The following is a 20,233-nucleotide window of genomic DNA, read 5'->3' on the forward strand; positions in this document are numbered from 1 at the left end:
TTAATATACAAATAATTTATCATTTACAAAGGTTGGTAAAAAAAACATTAATTTGAATAATTGTGGGACACTAATGTTAACATGAGGAATACATACGGTAATTAAAGACAAACAAAAAAATAGTAACCATAATCAAATGTTTAAGAAAATAAAAAATAAAATAATACTTGCAAATGTTTGAATAATACATATACTAACCTCTTGCAAGTGTTTAAGTAAAATAAAATATAAAATATTATTTGAAACCTCCAGCAATTAATAGTTATCATGTTCACACATTTATGAAGATTACAATTATACCCTTCAAAATAAATTAAAGATAAAATTAAAAGAAAAATTATGATTGGTTATAATAATTTTTCACACTTCTCGCACTAATTTTATTCCAAAAATAAGTAAATAACTTGGATGGTTATTAATAAACATGCACATCTAAATGGTGTTTCAATATTATTAGTGTTAATGACAAATAAAGAAATAACCGTTTCATGAATATTTATTTTGTAATACTTATAGTTTAAAAAATCCATTACTTACAAACTTTTAGGTTTTTAACTTATAAAATTTATGTTTTTAAAGGTTAACCTTATAATTATAAGTTTAAAAATTATTAATTTCGAGATTAAAAATTATAAGTTTAAAAATTATTAGTGTTAATGGCAAATAATAAAATAATTGTTTCATGAATATTTATTTTGTAATACTTGTAGTTTAAAAAATTCATTACTTACAAACTGTTAGGTTTTTAACTTATAATATTTATGTTTTTTAAGGTTAACCTTAAAATTATGAGTTTAAAAATTATTAACTTCAAGGTTACAAATTATAATTTCGAGCCGGGGTCTCACCGGAAGCAGAGTCTCTATTCCTAAGGTGTAGAGGCAAGGCTATCTACACCTTATCATCCTCAGACCATACCGTAGCTTTGCTATTGGTGAGATTTAATAAGTACGATGATGATGATGATGATGATGATGATGATGAAATTATAAGTTTAAATGTTAAATTTACCTAACAGATATATTAATTTCCGTCTGTGTGTTACACGGGTCAGTATCCTAGTGTTTAGTATGCTTTCTCTTTTTTACTATTTTAAAATACGCATTATACATGATTTTATAAATTAATATTATATAATATATAATTGTAAACTTCAAGCTACAGTAAATTTAGGGAGGTCAAGTCACTCTAAATTCATTGTTTTTTTAGTATTTCAAAATTACTTTATGTATTTTTTATTTGAAACTAACAATAGTAATTAAAATGGAAGTTATTTTGATAGTATTGTTGTGTTGTTGTAAGTTGAAGGACCCATGTGTGAATCTCTATTTAGCTAGTTTTTGATGTTTTCTTTTATTGTTGTGTTGTTGTTGTAAGATGGACCCAATTTTAATCTCCATTTAGCCAGTTTTTTGTGTTTTTTTGGTTTTTCAAATAGTTTTTTTTATTTATTTATAGATTTCATACTTAATCATGCAATGAAAAAGTAAGGTAGTGTGATAGTGAACTTATTATTATAATGTATTATGTTTTATGTGTGTTTGAATCTTTCGATCACGCCGAGGGCAACTTTTAGTTGAAATAAAGGGTAAACATTTTAAATATGGGCTACACTTAATATAATAGTCATATTATATTCAAGATATTATTATGATGAAACATAATTTCCGTGAATGTTTAATTTTTGAAACTTTTATATATATTATATATGTTTTAGGAATTTTTTTACCAAAATGAATGAGTGGGGAATATATTTACCAAAATAGATTTTTTTTCATAAACTTATCTTTTCTCACTCTCATTCTTGTTGAGCAAAATAATTTTTATAAAAAAAGTTTTATATAAAAAACATAGATAAAATAATAAGTTAAAATAATAATTAAAACTTTTATTTCTATATTTTATTTCGTTTAAAACAAAATATCCATAACATGTTTTTGGAAATTGTTCTTATATTCATATTTTTATTTACATATTTATCAAAACGGATTATAACAAAACTCTTATGTTCATAATTGCTTTTAGGTTTTTCGTTGCTTTGTTATTGTTTTTTTTTCTTTTATTGTTTTTCTTCGAAGTTTTTTTATATGTATCTATTAGGGGTACATCATGTTTATAAATGATAATACAACTGTTTATGCTTGAAAAAATACAAATATTGAGTTGTTTTATTTTCAAAAAAGATGTTTTTATTTTAAAGAAAGACATAATACACGGTTGTGTTTAATATTTTTTTCTCGGCGTTCAGGATTAAAATTTATTGAATACAAAGTTATGTTCAAACTAAAGTATTTTATATCAAAAGTTATACGAATGCCAGTACTTTATCGGTACTTGCATGAACCGAACCAATTTTGACTGAAGATCGCTATACCGCATCTGCATTTGTTTTTATGGTTTTTGCTGTTGTGTATAATTGTAATGCCGATATTTCGATATAAATTTTGTTAAAAGAAAGTTTTATTCAAAAAATATATTTTTTATATCGCAAGATTTATGATTGCAAGTGCAAAATACCATACCACTACCGATGGCAAACTAAACCAAGTCTGACTAAGCAATATCGGTACCAATATCAATATTAACTCAAACTCAATTTTTAAATAATTATATGTATAAGAAAACAACTTGAAAAAGTAGCAATAATAAAGTAATTAAAAAACAAAGAGAATAAAAACCCAAAAAATAGTCTTCGTTTCCAATCAATTTTACCTTAAAAGTAATTAAAAAAATGAATACAAGAAATTGTTCCCAAAAACATATTCTTGAATATTTTTATTTGAACGATTCGAAAAGTAAAGAAATAAAATTTCTATTATTTCTATTATTTATATTTCATTTTTCTATCTATGCTTTTTATATATAATTTTTAATGAGAATTGTTTTATTGAATAAGATTAAGTGAAAAAAGATAAGATCATAAAGAAAATCCTATATTGGTAAATATATTTTAAATTAACCATTTTGGTAAATAAACCTCCCCCCCCCCCTTTTTCATTTTACATATATATAAACTTGTGATTTATATACGTAATCAAAAATTAATATATAAAATACTAGCTTTAAAAACCCGTGTATTACACAGGATAAGTTAATGTATAAATTACAATGAATAATTTAATACAAATAAAAAAAGATAATTAAGTCTTTTTATATTATGCAAAAAAAAATGTATTACAAATATAGTCGCTTTATTTCATCAAATATATTTGAATTTTAAATTAAGAATGGGTTGTTCTACCATCAGTATACAATAATGAAGCAATGCCATGGGAAGCAACATTTAAAACAATGAGGCATTTTAATGTGAAAGATGTAGCTAAAGTCTTCCACAAAAATTTTTTACATTAAATACCGGCCATAAACAAAAAAGACACCATATTTTACTTTTTAAACAATTTTCATGTTATCCTTATAAACACACTATTATTCAATTACCATAATAGTCTTATAATAAATTTAAAAAATGGAAAATTTGTCTATGATTTTTAAGACCGAATATTTGTAAAAAAAATAAAAAAAAATTATTATAGTTTTCTTCGATATGAAGATGTCTAAAAAAATTGTATGTTAATCTACCTTTTAAACATAAACTCTTTTATATATACATTTCAATTTTAAATAAAATATATTTATGACACGTTATTATTATATTAATATTTTTTATATTATTGATAATTCAATAAATGAATATTGACCAATTAATACGGTATGTTGAATTTATAATCAACACTATATTTAGAACCAAAATTTGTTTTTCTTTTCCATCAATAGAAAAGAAGTGATTTTTGCGAGAATCTGATAGTGATAATTAACCTTAGAATGTCATGTGTCCAGAATTTTTTCTTTTATTAGTATAGGTAGATGATAAAACTATTCTCAAACATTGTTAATATATGAAAAAAAAAACTTTAAAAAAAATATTTTTTAGAAGTTCTTAACTTTTTTAAAATTCTGAAAGGATACTAACACATACTTAAAATACCAATTAAAATTAGTTAAGTTGTAAATGATTAACATTGAATTACCAAGTATTAACCCGCACAACTCTTGGACAATTATAAAACTTTGTAATAGCCATCAAAGAGTTGTTTAAAATAGATTATGTTATACACTCAGTTGACAAGTGACCAACCAATTTTAGTGGATTAACCTTAAGAACCCATTTTCACAGCATTGCCAACGTTGTCATTTTAAATATGATTAATTACTATCAATACTTCGTTTGGTCCACGTACATATTATTTATGTTTTGTCAAACAAGGTCTCACAAAAATGGCAATTCCCCGGCTTATCATCAAGATCAGCATTTGGTGTCTCCTTTAAAGGTGATATAACGTTCCACATCAAGTGATAATTACAACATAATCTTTACTTTTATATAAACCAATCGCATGTTTAACAAATATTATTAAACCTTAGTTAAGAATCTTTATAAACCAATATGGTACCATGAAAGTTTAGCCAATATATGCATAGTGTTATACATCAAAGTAATAGATACAAACATAATCAAATTAATTTGGATAACCAATATTTGATGCTAATGATTTCTTCCAAGAGCTTAATCTTATTAATCTTCAAAAGATGAATGGATGAGATAATGCCCTTATTAATGGTGGTGAAAGGAGGTGGATGAAATGAATTAATGGAATATTTATGGTGATCAAGTCTCTTCATTCAATGAAGAAAGACACAAGGTATTTATAGGCTGATCAGGGCGTCTCAACACGACCCGTGTTAAGTGACACACGACCTGTGTTGATGGTTTTGTCGGATAGTATTAATTGTATGTTGTTAGAAAGTAAGCCATGTGTGAGAACACAACCCGTTTTGGGTCCGGGCACGGACCATGGTGATTTTTAGAAGCTTCCATTTATCTTTTCTCTTATACTATCACCATGGGGCGTGTTGGTTTCAACATGGACCGTGTTTTCATCAATTTTTATCTTTTCTTCTTGTACTTTCGTCATGTGGTTTAGTGGTGTCAATATGGGCTATGTTGGGACTTCTGAATTTTGTTTTTTCCTCGTATGCTTGCAACATGGGGTATGTATTGCTTCAATATGGGATGTGTTGAGTTAGTTTTCACAGTTTTCTCCGGTTTTCTTCGTATATGAACTCGTTTTATTCTTTAAGGCTATCATTACCTAGAAATAGAATTATAAGCATTATTGGTTATTTATTATAATGTTATTGATGATATTATGCCTGTTTGGAGATATGTTTAGTGCTAAAAAGATGTATAAATTTATATACATCAATATGCTTAGTGGTTAAATCTCAAGTCATCAGTTAACTTAGATGATTTTAGATCAATGTACTAGTTAGATCTAGTATTTCTAATGGCGTTCAACTCTTCATAAGTCTTAATCTAATTTATGTTGCTTTGTTTGTTACATTCCATCCCCTTTGTGTGAGTGTGACAACTATCGATAGTAGTAGTACTATTTTCCGGTGGTGATCGGATGGACGACATGATGACCGGTAAAAAAACCTGAAAACCTTTGTTGAAGGTAAAACTCTGTAAAGTAAACTTAATATGTATGTTTTATCTTAGAGACCCATTATTAGGATAGTAAGTTGTTGTATGAATGGTTTAACCGGTGGTTGGGGTGTTACGAGTTAATTTCCCGAATGTTATAGGTTGTTTTGCTAGGATGACATTCGAGGTAAATACTCATTATGTTATACATTATGATAGGCAAGTGTTTATCAAGCTAAGGTATTAAGCTCAAAGTGGACATGGTTACAAGGAACAATTGCGGATAAAGGTGAATGATAATTGCATGCTAAAGGTATATGATAATCTATAGTGTGAGTTAGGTTGTGATTTAAGTTGGTGATTCAAATAATAAATGACTATACGGTTGTGTGTAGGTGGGCGAATAATTCACAAGGGTAATAAATGACCACACGGTTATATGTTGTCAGGTAGATAATCACATATATGATAATAATTACACGATTTGTGTGATTGGATGTATTAATAAACGAGCACTCGAGTTGTCATAACCAGATGTGATATCCTAGTTGATTATGAAATTTGCAAGTTAGTGCAGTTAGATTGGATGAGATGCCCTGATCATAACCAGATGATATGCCCTAGTTAATTATGGGACAACAAGGTGGGTGCAACCAGATAATATAATATGTATATGTGGAATAGTATACACATAATGCTTATGTGAGATAGTTGACTTGTATGTGCTATCGTGGAAATTATAGGTGGTGTAACGAGCATGTATTATGTTGACCTGTTTGTGATGACGTGGTAATCTATAGTCTTAACACTTATGTGTGATAATTGACACGTATGTGGTATTGTGCAAATCCAAGGTACTATAAGGCGTATGCATTATGTTGACCAATTTATGGTGTTTTAGTAATCTATGGTAGTTTAATGTGTATGTGTGATAGTTGAGTCGAATGTGGTATTGTAGAAATCCAAGGTAGTGTCACGAGATTAATGACCCTTTTATGGCGTTTTGGTAATATATGGTAATTTAATGACTATGTGTGATAATTGGCACACATGTTGTATTGTGATAATGTATGGTAGTATGATTAATTTATATGGATAGACGGAAGATTTCATTGTAAATGATCTTATACCATGCACTAAAACAAAATAAGTTTTGATTAACTTAAACCCAACTAGACTTGGTGTATCTAGTTTGTTTCTAAATTATGATGAATTGGTTTAATCAAATGTTGATTAGTTACCAATTAACCAACTAGGTTAATGAACATAAGGTTAATTAGAAGATTACTTTTAAAAGTATATAAATCAATCTTTATTAATTTATCATAATTATAAATAAATAATAACTATTATTGATTTACGTTGTTTCATTTATTATTAGGAACTAGTATCTTACCCCGAGGCTTCGCGGCGGGAGGCGACATAAGGTGAAGCAGGTTGCCTATTTGTTCATGCTCAATCATTCGTTCATTAAAGTTAAACAAATGAATGAACATGAACATGCTTCATTCATGTCACTCGCTTTGTTTACAGGCCTAATGACATGTATAGATTTAATTAATTGCATATCATGCAAGAAAAAAAACAGCTAAAAACGTGACTATATCTTTGGGCCACATCTGCAGTGGTTTTTTTTAAACTTATAAACAAAAATATGAAATCATAGATCAAATCATTAAAGAAAATGGAGCAAAAATAACCACAACACGTTATAAGCAAAGGCTCGTCCAACTTATAAATGAAAGTTGGCAAAGAAAGCTGCGTCAAAAGAAATCTTTGTTGCTTCGATTTTTGATTCGTTCGACTGAAACCGAATGATCTAAAAGTGTGTATGTCCTTGGTTCTAAGTTCCATACATATATTGATCTGCAGGCGTACCAATATTCTGGCGGGTTGATTCCGGTTAAGTCTATTCTGCTCAAGTTAAAAATTTCATCAATTCTCAACACAATGTAATTTGTAAACCTCTAAAAAGACCTGTATATACATACACATACAAACATAAGAGAAAAATAACATAGTTTTTGACCCTTTTTTCACATCAAATTTCACTCAAAAACTTGAATCAGTTTACACATAACACACAAAACAAACTCTTTCATTGTTTTTTTACTTCTATTACTTTGAATTCATAAACCCAAACAAACTATTTTGCCACATTTCAAGCTTAGCGAACATGTAGATATGGGTAATAAACATAATACACAGGTATCTGAAGAAAAAAAACATGGACATAGCTATGCTTGCAAATACTTGCAGCATAAAATAAGGTGTTATCGAATCAGGCCTCAAAAACCAACTCTTTTACAACTTAACATACCAAAAGCAACGTCTCAGTCCTTGTTTATACCTTCACTGTCACCTCTCCAAATTAAATTCTTAAACGATTACGCAAGAACCTAAACGCTCATTAGGACCTGGACTTAAATCAATAAGTTTGCAAGATTGAAACTTTAAAAGAAACAAAATTGACATGACACTTAACTCGAAAACTCGAATCAATTTACACATGCCACACCTCTTCCCCCAAATCAATACGATGCTAATATAGAAAACATCACAATTGCATAAAATAACATTATATTTAATCCTCAAAATAAAGTTCAAATGCTTGCCGGTTTGACTTTCTAAATTAATAGTAGAGAACAAAAGTAAATGTTCAATTTTATTCATCCAAATCCATGCGTAGACTTCTTGATTTAGTAGTTTCGATATACATATACAAACAAATTTGAGTTCCATAATTTAATTTGTAAAGTTAAAGGCATGTAACGTATGTTAAAACTCCAAATCAAAACCTGTTTATATATTGATAATTATTTTTACCCTTAGTCATATATTCGACATTATACTCCATTTATTCAAGACAATCGCACCACAAAATTCATCACTTTGCAAACGTCATGAATGAGCCTAAATATGCCTATGCTTATCCTTACCCTTCTCATGGCATTCAATCATTTTTACTACTTCGATTACTTCACTGATTGTATTCAACATGAATTTAATATTTAAAAGTGGTATGGCATTTTCCCTTATGTTAAAAGTTCAAACTGACAAAGCACTTAAACAACAATTTCCGGTTTAAAACACAAATGAGACAATATCCTTAGCTTAATCACACTGTTTTCCAACATAGTATAAATCACAGAGATTAACTGAAATACTGAAGGAAAAAAGCACAGAGATTAACTGAATGAAGAAAAAAACCCCTAACCTAACTTTTGAGGGTACAATCAAACAGTAGGCATATATGTTAGATGGCATTTAACCCTAATTAATCACATTATCCCTAAATTATATAGTTTCTTAACTAAATGCCCCAAATCAGCGTTGATTAGCCATAGATAGCATGAAATTAAGCCTAATCAATCAATTAATCCCCAAATTAAAAAACCCCTAAATAGACCGCCAGTTGGAGCTGTGAGAAATTTGAAAAACACCCAATCAAGCCAATGCCCCAAATCAGCGGTGATTAGTCGGAGATAACATGAAACTAACCCAAATAATGATGGATTCAAAAATAACTAATCAAGTAAGGGCAACGGAAGGTTACAAATTAATATATTATATATATATATAATATATCATAGATAGAATAGTAATAAAGTTTCATTATTTAATAAATTGTGTTCATTGATTAATCACACGTTAAATGTGTATTCGATATAATTGCATAGTGTGTGATTCTCATAGCATCATATACCAATATCCACATTGTTTGTATGTTGTGTTTGGGAACGCAACTTCTGTTACTATAACACTTATTTTCTTCATCCATAGTATTGACAATTAAAAAAACCAGATTTCTAGCTAGATAACTGTATTGTGTAACTTTGTAAACTATCAAAGCAACAATAAACTGACTTGCTTTTATACGAACGCTAAGAAACAAATGATAAAAACCGAAAGCAAAAAATAAAAGGTAAGACAAGCAAAAAGCACAAAAAATACGTTTGCAATTCAACACAAAAGACTTGAGTATCTATTAATCTGTTACAAATAATATATATAATGCCTAGAGATAAATATAATAAAGAACAATAACATATTCAATATTTTGAATAGCTATATGTATTATAAGTTATGCCCGGTTAGTTCGGTTATGCGAGATACACCAAAACCAAACCTGAACTCCATGTTTTGGTCTATCCATTATGGCTTAACTGAACCATTGATTAATTGTTCGGTTAAGTTAAGTTGGTTATTTCAATCACAGTTTGACCCCAACAAAATTCACCATAGTATTTCTTCGTTATTGTGAAACATTTTCCCATCTCTATTCTTTGATCATGAAGGAAAATAAGGGTGCAAACGAGCCGAGTCGATGGGCTACTCATGTTCAGATCGATAAAAATGTCAAAATGAGCCGAGCTTTTTCGAGCTCAAGTCGAGCCGAGCCCTAAAGCTCGTTTACTAATTGAGCCCGAACCCGAGCCTTGTATGGGAGCTCATTTAAGCTCGTCGAGCCTTGTATTAGTTTTACATTAACTAGTCAAGCTCGAGTGGAGCTTTGACTCGCTTAAGGTACTACACGAGCTCGCGCCGAGCTTAAGTTTGTTTTTTTTTCAAAATATATAAAATAATAATAATAATAATAAAAGTATATAAATTAATTAATAAACAATAAACAAGCCTAACCTGAGCTTTAAAAAACAACTAACGAGCCAAACACGAGCTTTAGATAACGAGCTCGGAGCCGAGCTCAAACTTACATCCTAAATGAAAAAAATGGTCACACAAGTACACCATATGTGCTACACATATTGACTAAGACCGAATATCAAACTTGTAGTTACTAATTGAGCTTCCCATCCCCTATAATTATGTGTGGGAAGTTTGCTAATTATAGGGTGGGGTTGTAAGTGATTGTGAGTGTAAATTATAGGATGAAGAGAAATGTGGTGATTTTTTTGTAAATTTGCGGAAACATTTGGGAAACATTGTTTGCCCCTATCTGTTTTTTAATATTTGTTAGATTGGTTATGAGTAGAGGAGAGAGAAAATTGTAATGATAAAGGTATACAAAATATTATTTAATTAAACAAAAAAAAGAAATATAGTATTTTTTTAATGTAATTATAGAGATAGAGATGAGAATACTCTAAAAAGTTGTAACAAAACCACGTACATATCTCATGGAATAAACTAACCTTTAAAATAAGGCCATAACCATAAACTTTAAAACTTTTAATACTTCAAAAAAATTCAACTTTGAAGGGCAAATACGTCATTTAAGAATATAATAATAATCAGACCGAAGCACGTATCTCTCCGCCTATATATACCTTTCCCCTCCCTTCTATTCTTATTATTACCGGCGACCACCATTGACCGCCGGAGACGTCTCAATTTCCGGCGCTGTACAACCAAATGGAGTCAAATTCATCAGAACTTGAAGCAATTTTGAAGGATATTGAGCTTGCAGACAGTATTGGCACCAGCCATGCCCAAAACGACGATCACGGATGGCAAACGGTGTCGTATAAGAAATCAGGACGTAAATTCGCTAATAAGGCGCCTCAACAGTTCTCCGATCAGAACTCCGGTGCCGGTGATGACGTATTCCGTTCGATTGAACAGATGTCGGAGGATCGTCGACGGAGAGTGGCTGAGGTTGAATCTCAAAAAGCTACCGCCGGTGAGATAACTGCGGATGACGTTGAGGATCACGGCAGTGATGCGGAGAATCTCGCTGGAGAGATGAAGAAGAAGAAGATTAAACCTAAAAAGTTGAAGAAGGCTAAAGTTACTGTTGCTGAGGCTGCATTGAAGATTAATGATTATGATCTGGCTGTTTTTCTAGCTGATGTAACGGTAATTCTACATTTTAATACATCAATTATTATTATTATTGAACACGAGATTGAAATGTGTGTTGTTGTTTGGTGCAGATATCGTACGAATCGCAACCGGACATTCGGCTCATGCGACTTGCGGACTATTTCGGTCGGGCGTTTGCGTCGGTTAACAGTTCTCAGTTTCCGTGGATGAGAATACTCAAGGAAGCTGCTATCGAAAAGATGATTGATGTAAACACTTTATCTATTTTAAGTAATTTTAAAAGTTTAAGTTCATGATTTTGGTAGGCTACTTACTTTTCTAATGATTTAGAAGATTTTTCAAATGTTCATTATTGTTACATTTTGATGTAGCTTTTGGAATATGTTGCTTTTGAAAAGTCCTTTATTAGATTAGTTTATTTGGTTTCTTTATGCAGATTCCTTTGTCACATATATCTGAAGATGTTTGTAAGACGGTCGCAGAGTGGCTGAACCACCAACTGATAGACGCCCTCGGGTCCTTTACTTTGTGGTCCTTAGATAGCATATTCGCTGACCTGGCTCTCCACCAAGGAAACAGCAAGGCTTCAAAGAAGGTGGTTCAGCAGCCAAGTTCAAAATCTCAGGTAATGGACCATGGCTTATTTTATACGTGGTTGGGGATAATGCTCATATTGCTTTTAGTGTAGACTGTAGATGCTCTCAAACTACAAATTTGTTCTGTTATAGTTGTAGATGCTTTGGTCTTTGTTCTTATTAGGGATTTGTCTTGCTTTAGAATCTTGCACAGATAGAAAGAATGAGGACTGTTCTTTGACTTTGAATGATGACTGTCTGGTTTTGGGTATCTTATAGAGTCTTAGAATCTTCAACTTAGGGTTTATTCTAAGTACACCTCTTATTCTTGTGGAATCTACCATTCAATACGTGTATATACAGTAATATTTATCGTGATAAAGTTGCTATTAATAGAAAGAATGAGATTAATAGCATGAACTTCTTATTTCAGCATACTATGTTGGCAATCCTATTTGCATTGTTCAGATGCCTGCAATATATATCATTATGCGCATTAGACCTGTTTTTGTGAGATTAAAAATCCTAGAGAAAAGGAATGATTTGGAAAGAAGGAAATAACCTACAAATTTTGTGGGAAATGTTCACTGTTTTTATCTTCAAAACTTTCTCCCAAATATCAAACATTTTGACAAGAAAAAACTATCAAAGCTTTATAAACATTGTTTATGACTAAACTACCCTTGATGTTTAGATTTATTAGCTTCCTGAGTTCCTTTCAACTCAAGAACACGAAAAAATAATTACAAAAACAACATTTTTATTGCTTTCTTGCCTATTTATGGAGCATCGTGCAATTTGTGACTTTACAGGTTGCCATATTTGTGGTCTTAGCAATGATATTACGGTGTAAACCCGATGTATTGATCGGTGTTTTACCCATAATAAAAGATAGCCCCAAATATCAAGGGCCAGAAAAGCTTCCAGTCTTATTATGGACCATCACACAGGTAACTCGAACCATTTAAGATAACTAGTATCATATTTTCTATAGGTAAAAAGAATTAGCTTCAATAACGAGTTAAATTTTTAATAGGCGAGTCAAGGTGACCTGGTTGTTGGACTGTTCATGTGGGTCCACTTGCTCTTGCCACTAATTTGCAGTAAATCAGGTTGTAACCCCCAATCCCGGGACCTTATTTTGCAACTAGTTAAGAGATTTGAAACATTTATTATTATTTTGGTTCACCAGCCTCTTATAGTTCCTATATGTTAATACTTCATTCGCTCACTTGTGTAGGATATCATCTTTCCCAAAAGCGCGTACAATCTTAGTAAACGGTGCTGTGAGAAAAGGTGAGCGCGTGGTGCCACCACCCTCCCTCGAGCTTCTGATGGGATCCACCTTCCCTGCTCCTACAGCTCGTGTCAAGGTGACTCTTCTTTAGACTAACCATAACCATAGTTTTTAATTTGAACATGAATTTGAAATACATTTGGTGTATCAGGCAACTGATAGATTTGAAGCCATTTATCCCGTCTTAAAGGAAGTTGCTCTTGCTGTTGCCCTGGACAGTAAAGCTATGAAGCAACTTACACAGCAACTGTTACACATTGCTGCAAAAGCGGCCGGTCAAGGTAATAAATATTTAGAAATATTACTTAATGTATTAATTATTAAAATATCTTAAATATCATAATTGTACAGGCAACTCTGCTCTGGCAAGTGAAGCAAGTGACATATTCTTATGGTGTTTGACTGATTTCAGACTTTTACAAGCAATGGGTAAACGAATGTTATTTTAGATATTTGATTATTTATTTTTAATGTTTCTCGTGTTTTCACTGTAAAAATCAAAACAGGATGATATATATCTGGATCATCTGGAAGCTAGTGCGGTTCTTCTAAGAAAACTGTCTGATGAGTGGAATATTCACTCGGCTAAGCTTCCGAGTCTTGATCCTTTGAAATCAGCCTTGAATAGTTTCAGGGATAAGGTAATCTTAAACAATGCTGTTATGCTTTTTTATTGTAACTATGCTGTTTATATAATAGTGGTTAACACAGTAATTATTTATATAGAATGAGAAGGCGATTGCTAGTGGAGATGACCGTGAAGCATTGTTGAAGGAAGCCGACAAGCACTGCAAGGCTATTTTAGGCAAGTTTTCGCGTGGGCATGGTTGCTTGAAGGCAACAGTGTTTCTGACAGTTACAATGGCGGTTGGGGTGGCGGTTATCATCAAAGACCATCCAGTATGGAACTTGAAGGAACATTTAGATGTTGATTGGTCTCGTTTTTTACTTCTCTCTCTCTTTGAGGCAGCAAATGACAATAAGGGTATCGAGGTAAATAGTTGAAATAATGGGTTGAATAAGATGAACAAACCCGCTTTAGGAGCTCGTATCGTTGTGCTTTAGTAAGACGTAGATAGAGAACAAGCATAGACAAAGGGTGTGTGTGTTTTTTTTAAATAAAATACTAGAATAGTAACGTTTTATGCGGGTTAATGTGACAAGAATGTGTGCTATATTCATGGTTTGTTTTCTCATGATTTTTGTATGTTATATATTATATAAATACTATTATGTTTTCTCAAATCAATGGAGAGTAGAGTTTATAAGTTTAAGCTATTTCTTCCAAGGTGTCAATAATAGTTAGGTTAATTGTAACATCTCCCTCAGGAGGATCAATAGTTAGGTACATTGTCCTTCATAAATTGTGTAAATAAAAATCTCTTTTTCTTTCAGATTTTTCCAAACGAACAATATCTCTTTGATTTTATATCAATTGAATAGGCCATTAAAAGGAAACTGGACCAACAGGTGGTATCATTTAAAATCCCAATGCAAACAACAGTTTCCTCTTTTCTATAAATTTAAGGCTCTATCTATTGACACATCCTATTTTTCTATTTACACACCCTCATATGGTCATATTGATCAATATGAGGCATATCATGTATGACATAAAACACTTGTGTGTCTGATTTGAGGCCATATATATTAGGCAATATGGACCATATTAAGGGTGTCTAAATAGATGTGGGTGTGCCAATATCACGACCCTTTAAACTTATCCTTTTGACATAACTTTTTTAAAAGAGAACCATTGTTTAAGAGCCAAACATATATACACAAAAAAAATCTTATATACAACATGATTATGCATTGTTTAAGAGCCAAATATATATACAACAAAAAAATATTATATACAACATGATTAAATAAATAAATACAATAAGAACTACACAAAATAGAAATATACAATATGAACATGCATTGAGGAAAAGTTTAGGATCCATGGTTTGGGTCTCTCAACAGTCTTTTAGCTAACTCCTTCCAGTTAGTTGAGGCAGGTAGTTGTGTACTTAGGGGGGCATCTCCAACTTCATGCTTTGAAGTCAATTCCTCTTCTTGGTTGTAATCTTTCTCGGTTTTGTCAGTCAACAGGCGTGTCTCCTCCTCGTCTGAGTTAATCAATGTGACCGCATGAGGTATCTTGAGGCTAACCGCTCTTTCAAGTGCTTCCTTGTGGTCTTTTTCTATAGATTGTAGCCTCTCAAATCTTTGTACTTTTGGTGGTGTTGTAGTAGCTTTGTCATCTCTCTCTTGTAATAACTGCAACAAACCAACCGCGCTCTGGTTATGTTTACGAAACAAAAGGTTGTGGGCCCAGGATCCATGTGTTCAAACCCGAACTAAACTAAATTTACGTCTCGGTTTATCCAAAGTGGCACGACTTCTTTACTTAATAGGGGTCAACTAAGATTGTATTATAGATCAGGGGCGTGGATTATTGACAAGACACAGATTCAAGACACAAACCTAAAAAGAAGTTAGTGGGTTTGGATTTAGTCCAAAACTGTTTAGTCCAAAAATGCTTGGGTCAACCTAGCGGGTTTATGTGTTGACCATTTTAACCGTTTATATTTTTTAAATTTTGTTTTATGTCATGGTTGGGTGTTTTTGTCAAGATTCAAGTTAAAAAAGAAATTATAACCAAGTTTTATAAATAAGACATAATTTTGTGTGTTTACTTATAAATTATGATTTTTATAAAAATGTAAAAGAAATAACACAAATCCGGTTAGACGTGTTGTATTTATGTCAGCCTGTAAACATTCGTGTCATGTTCAGGTTCATGTGTCTGACACAATTTTCAGGTTTCCGGTTTGTGTGTGGTTGGACCCGCCAACATGAGCTGTTAGCACCCGTACCAAATGGGGGTCTAACATGTATTCATATACTTATTGTCCTAGATCACTTTATTTATGAGAAATTATCCAATTATTTAATAAATAAAAAGTTTGTAATCATATCTAATATAGTTATTCCCAATATACAAAAGGTAGACAAAAGGGTCAATGTCAACTGTCTCAACCCAAGCTAAAACCAGTCTGACCCGTTACCAAAACCACCCGACCCACCTATTTTGCCACTTGTAATCTTTAAGATTTGAACATCAGACATGAAAAAGAACACAAGCATATGACTTACTTGTAAAGCCTTTTCCGCTTCTCTTTCGATCGAAATGATTGCATGATCAGACGTAGCATTGCACGACAACACGATATGTTCAAATCTACCATCAACCGGAATTGCTGTTCTCACTTCGGGAGGGAATCTTCCACACCTATTTACAAGACGCACGCCCATTATTCAGATTTCAACTCACTTATTCCTAAATGGGTCGATTTGAGTTGTTCTATCTCTAACGAGTCAATTTACCTGCAAAACTTTCTCTCAACAATGTGGAACATTCGACCGGGTGCATAGAGTCTTCTTGGATCACTGAGCTTCTTATGTTCGGGTATAAACGTGTCCCTCATGCAAACCATAAGTAGCAAACAGGGCAAGCTGTTGAAAGCATCAAGGCCTGGTTTATAAATGATAATAATAATAATTTATACCCCACAACACAAGATGGAGTTGATGCATAATATTTAAGAGTTTAGCGAACCAACCAGAAGATTGACTCGAAAATGTCCTCAAGTGGAGTGGGTGTCCTAGGTAAGAAATCATCCTGTACAAGGTTTTGGTAAACACCATCAGTAATCATTATTATCCCTTCAAACATGTAATAAATGGTATTTTAAAATTGCTGAAAACATGAAATGAAAATGAATATATAATTGCAAGAAGTATAGTCGAGTATATGACATGTCAAGTTGGTGTTTTGTTTAGTTTAAAGGCAACAGAATCCTAAGCAGTAAAGTTTAACCATGTAATAATATAAAGGGGCAGACCCAACATCTACATGAAAACAAGCAAACCGAAACTGCTAATGAGTAACGGGTACCCGATTGGTATCATACATTGGTTGGTTAACATTTTAAAGGGTAGGTTAATATGCGCGCAACACTGTTATACTATCCACACACCATTGTCAAGTCATATGGGCCATATACATTTTGCAAAATCACATGGGCCGTAGCACGCATGATATGGTGCAAATGTAAATTTGGGCGCGTATAAGGTGTTATACAAGCTAGGGGTGTGCACAAAACTGAAATAAGCAAACTGTAACCGGACAAACCGACGTAACCAAACCCAAACAAAAACCGACTGTTTGCTTTTATGTATATTAATTAGTGAATTTTATGGGTTCAGTTTAAGCATTTGCTATCAACAAAAACCGAACTAGAACCGGAAAAACAGATTAAAAGTAAGTTATAAGAAATTAATAAATGGTGTAGCCCAAATATTTTAGGTCCAAATGTGTGGCTATCAATTAACCATTAATTAACAAAAGTGCCCAAATTGATATTTCAAGCCCAAATGGTAAAACCGTACCGAACTTATTGTGAAAACCGAAAAAAACCAAAACCGAACGGTTTTCAAAAACTCAAACCAAATATTGGTTTTGGTTCGATTGGCCCCAAAACCAACCCATGGACACCCCTCAATTTTAATTTTTAGGTGTGTGATGTAAAAGTTTGCTTTATATTGATGTAATATGTCTGTGGTTTGCAAAATTCATATAGATCATGTGACCTCATATGGCCCGTATGATATGACAGATAGGCAAGTGCAGAGAATTTGAGTCGGTGTAAAACTGTAAATAAGTTATTTTCGTCTAATTCAGTTGTGCCAACACTACAACCATAACCGAGCCACAATTTTCGTTTAATCAGTATGATTAACCGAACCATCGATTAGTTCCCAGTAAATAACATCAGATTTAGGGAAGAACAATGATACCTGCAAGATGACTGAGTAAATAACATCAGCATACTTAACCGCAAGATTCAACGACATACACCTAGTGGGCGCCATCGCATAGCATCTGACCATCTCTCTGGGTATCCCACCGAGCATATCCCGGTGGTTGACCACCAACACCGTGAGCAACGCAGCCACACCGGCCCCCAACGAGTGGCCAACAAACACCATCTTATAACAACTCCCGTTCTCCCTCCACAACCGCCTCAAATTCTCCGAATCCTCATTCAACAGCCACACGGCCGAATTCAACAACCCGTGGTGGACATACCCCCCATCAAACATATGCTTCCCCAACTTGTTATCCAACAACATCTTATAATCACTCTCTTTCCCCAAATTCAACCCGCGAATGGCCGTTACAATCTCACGGCGAGCGTGGTCCACGTATATTAAATACGGGGGCGCGTGGCCTAGGGTGTGTTGGTAGGCCACGCGCTTGAATACGAAATCCGGGTTTAAGCGGTAGCCTCCGTTGGTTGGGGGGAAGCGGGGGTGGTGGAGGTCGTCCTCGTAGACGGCGAGGGCGATGCGGGAGAGATGGGGGACGGGTTCGAAGTCTTGGGCGGAGGCGGGTGGCCAGGAGGCGCTGTCGTCGGCGCCGGTGTGTGTGCAGCGTTTCCAGCCCCAGCGGAGGCAGCCTAGGCCGACAAAACATCCTAGGCAACAAGTGGACATGGATTATTGATGTTTCAAGAATGTGATTTTGGAAATAAAGTGGGAAATGGGGGGAAAAGTAGTTGAAGAAGAACAAACGAACAGTTTGGATGGATATTCTAGACTGCGCTGACGTTCTAGAAGGTCTGTTGGAATTGGAAGCCTATTTTTGAACAACTAGAGGTTGATTTCGTATGGAATAATAATATTTTTTAAAATTATTTGCTTGTAGGTTTGTTTAAAAGTATTAACTAAATTAGTCTCTTACTTTTTTTTTCTTAAATATTTTTTAAAACTAGTTGCATGCCCGCGCGATGCGGTGAGGTTGCACGCAAACATGACATCGGATGCGTAACCGGTGTTACTGTTACTGTTTCTTTATGTGCGTGACTTAACAATAGTATGCGCATAATACGACGATGGTATGCTCGTATTGCGGCATTGGAATCTTAACCGGTGTTAGTAAGCACGTCACACAACAATTGTGCACGCTCAGTCAGGTGTTGGTGCGTACGTAACGCTACATTGAACTCGTTTTGACCCACAACCCGTTCCGCTTAACAATGTTCTAACCGAAATTCGTATGACTTGACCCCTTTCAAGTTTCAACCCAAACTCGTCCCGATTCAAACCAAATTAACCTTTTGGTATCAACTCATTCCAACCTTAACATGTTAGACCCATGACCCGAACGACCGAAACCGCCCGATTCGTTTGTCGGTCTTTAATGGTAATCACGTAACACGTTTAGTTTTTAAAATGAAAAAAACTATAGCAATACCATACTCAAATTAAAGAGAATAAAATACTCATTTCTATGGTATACTGTTTTTAAAAAAATATTAACGTGTGAAAAAGTTATAAACGTTTAAACGTCGTCAGGGTGGTTGGTTTAAAATAAAGGGTATATATGTAACTATTATATAAATTAAGAAAATGTGATTAAAGTTAATGGACCAAACTTGTAAATTTTTTTAATAAATTAAAAATAAACCGTACATGATTTTGGTTATGCTAAAAGACAAAATTGTCAAAATCCAAAATTGCCCCTAAAATGCCTTAATCTTGTGCATTATAGTTTGTACTAAAAGCAATAAGTTTGGTACCTCTTAAAAATTAAGAGGTCCCTCACTCATTCTTTATATATAGTATAGACTAGTCAGTTGTCCGCGCGATGCAGCGGTGTATGCGCAAACGCAACCGGTGGTAGTACGTTTGTAACCTCGCAACGGTATGTGCGTAACCCGAAGATGATATGCATTTAATGTGGCTTCGGATGTGTAATCAGTGCCAGTAAGCGCGTCACATAATGCCTATACGCAAGCAACCCGATTTGTATAAACAATATCATCCACGTAACTGATGCCTGAATGCGCATAACTGGTGGCAACAAGCAAGAAGCAAAGATGAAATGTACAGTAATTTCAAAACCCAGTCTGTTTTGACGGACATGTTCCGACCCGAAAATGTTTTAACCCGAAGCCCGATTTGACATGAACCCTTTCGATCTAAACTCATCCCGGCATGAACTAAAGTAACCCTTTTTGTATTAACCTGTTCCAATCC

General features: G+C 33.1%; 3 protein-coding genes across 3 annotated transcripts; 2 read left to right on the plus strand and 1 right to left on the minus strand.

The window, feature by feature from the left end:
• The first annotated feature begins 10,800 nt into the window (after positions 1-10,800).
• LOC143599567 (uncharacterized) lies at positions 10,801-14,494 on the plus strand. The gene is made up of 8 exons (XM_077077486.1): positions 10,801-11,302; positions 11,380-11,517; positions 11,706-11,894; positions 12,657-12,794; positions 12,881-13,217; positions 13,293-13,422; positions 13,493-13,782; positions 13,868-14,494. Exons 1-5 carry the CDS (start codon positions 10,859-10,861, stop codon positions 13,058-13,060), a joined length of 1,089 nt encoding a protein of 362 aa, XP_076933601.1. The 5' UTR covers positions 10,801-10,858; the 3' UTR covers positions 13,061-13,217; positions 13,293-13,422; positions 13,493-13,782; positions 13,868-14,494.
• LOC143599019 (uncharacterized) lies at positions 13,179-14,146 on the plus strand. The gene is made up of 5 exons (XM_077077088.1): positions 13,179-13,217; positions 13,293-13,422; positions 13,493-13,563; positions 13,648-13,782; positions 13,868-14,146. The coding sequence occupies exons 1-5, from the start codon at positions 13,179-13,181 to the stop codon at positions 14,144-14,146; spliced, it is 654 nt and encodes a 217-aa protein (XP_076933203.1).
• Positions 14,495-15,064: 570 nt separating the features above from the next.
• LOC143599264 (uncharacterized) lies at positions 15,065-18,694 on the minus strand. The gene is made up of 5 exons (XM_077077254.1): positions 17,990-18,694; positions 16,753-16,811; positions 16,517-16,645; positions 16,286-16,421; positions 15,065-15,406 (listed from the first exon to the last, which is right to left on the minus strand). Exons 1-5 carry the CDS (start codon positions 18,686-18,688, stop codon positions 15,080-15,082), a joined length of 1,350 nt encoding a protein of 449 aa, XP_076933369.1. The 5' UTR covers positions 18,689-18,694; the 3' UTR covers positions 15,065-15,079.
• Positions 18,695-20,233: the final 1,539 nt, after the last annotated feature.

Source organism: Bidens hawaiensis, unplaced genomic scaffold, assembly GCF_021521415.1.
Source record: "Bidens hawaiensis isolate Kalapana, Puna unplaced genomic scaffold, B.hawaiensis_p1.1 tig00001920_1, whole genome shotgun sequence".
NCBI lineage: Eukaryota > Viridiplantae > Streptophyta > Magnoliopsida > Asterales > Asteraceae > Bidens > Bidens hawaiensis.

Excerpts from the sequence above, each read along its gene's own strand:
- LOC143599567 (XM_077077486.1), top strand. The coding sequence starts at position 10,859 with ATGGAGTCAAATTCATCAGAACTTGAAGCAATTTTGAAGGATATTGAG. Across the intron at positions 11,303-11,379 it reads TTTTTCTAGCTGATGTAACG|ATATCGTACGAATCGCAACC; the intron begins GTAATTCTACAT and ends TGTTTGGTGCAG. Across the intron at positions 11,518-11,705 it reads CTATCGAAAAGATGATTGAT|ATTCCTTTGTCACATATATC; the intron begins GTAAACACTTTA and ends TTCTTTATGCAG.
- LOC143599019 (XM_077077088.1), top strand. The coding sequence starts at position 13,179 with ATGGGATCCACCTTCCCTGCTCCTACAGCTCGTGTCAAG. Across the intron at positions 13,423-13,492 it reads TGCAAAAGCGGCCGGTCAAG|GCAACTCTGCTCTGGCAAGT; the intron begins GTAATAAATATT and ends ATAATTGTACAG. Across the intron at positions 13,783-13,867 it reads TGAATAGTTTCAGGGATAAG|AATGAGAAGGCGATTGCTAG; the intron begins GTAATCTTAAAC and ends TTATTTATATAG.
- LOC143599264 (XM_077077254.1), bottom strand. The coding sequence starts at position 18,688 with ATGTCCACTTGTTGCCTAGGATGTTTTGTCGGCCTAGGCTGCCTCCGC. Across the intron at positions 16,646-16,752 it reads ATTTTCGAGTCAATCTTCTG|CTTGCCCTGTTTGCTACTTA; the intron begins GTTGGTTCGCTA and ends TGCTTTCAACAG. Across the intron at positions 16,422-16,516 it reads GTTGAGAGAAAGTTTTGCAG|GTGTGGAAGATTCCCTCCCG; the intron begins GTAAATTGACTC and ends TCTTGTAAATAG.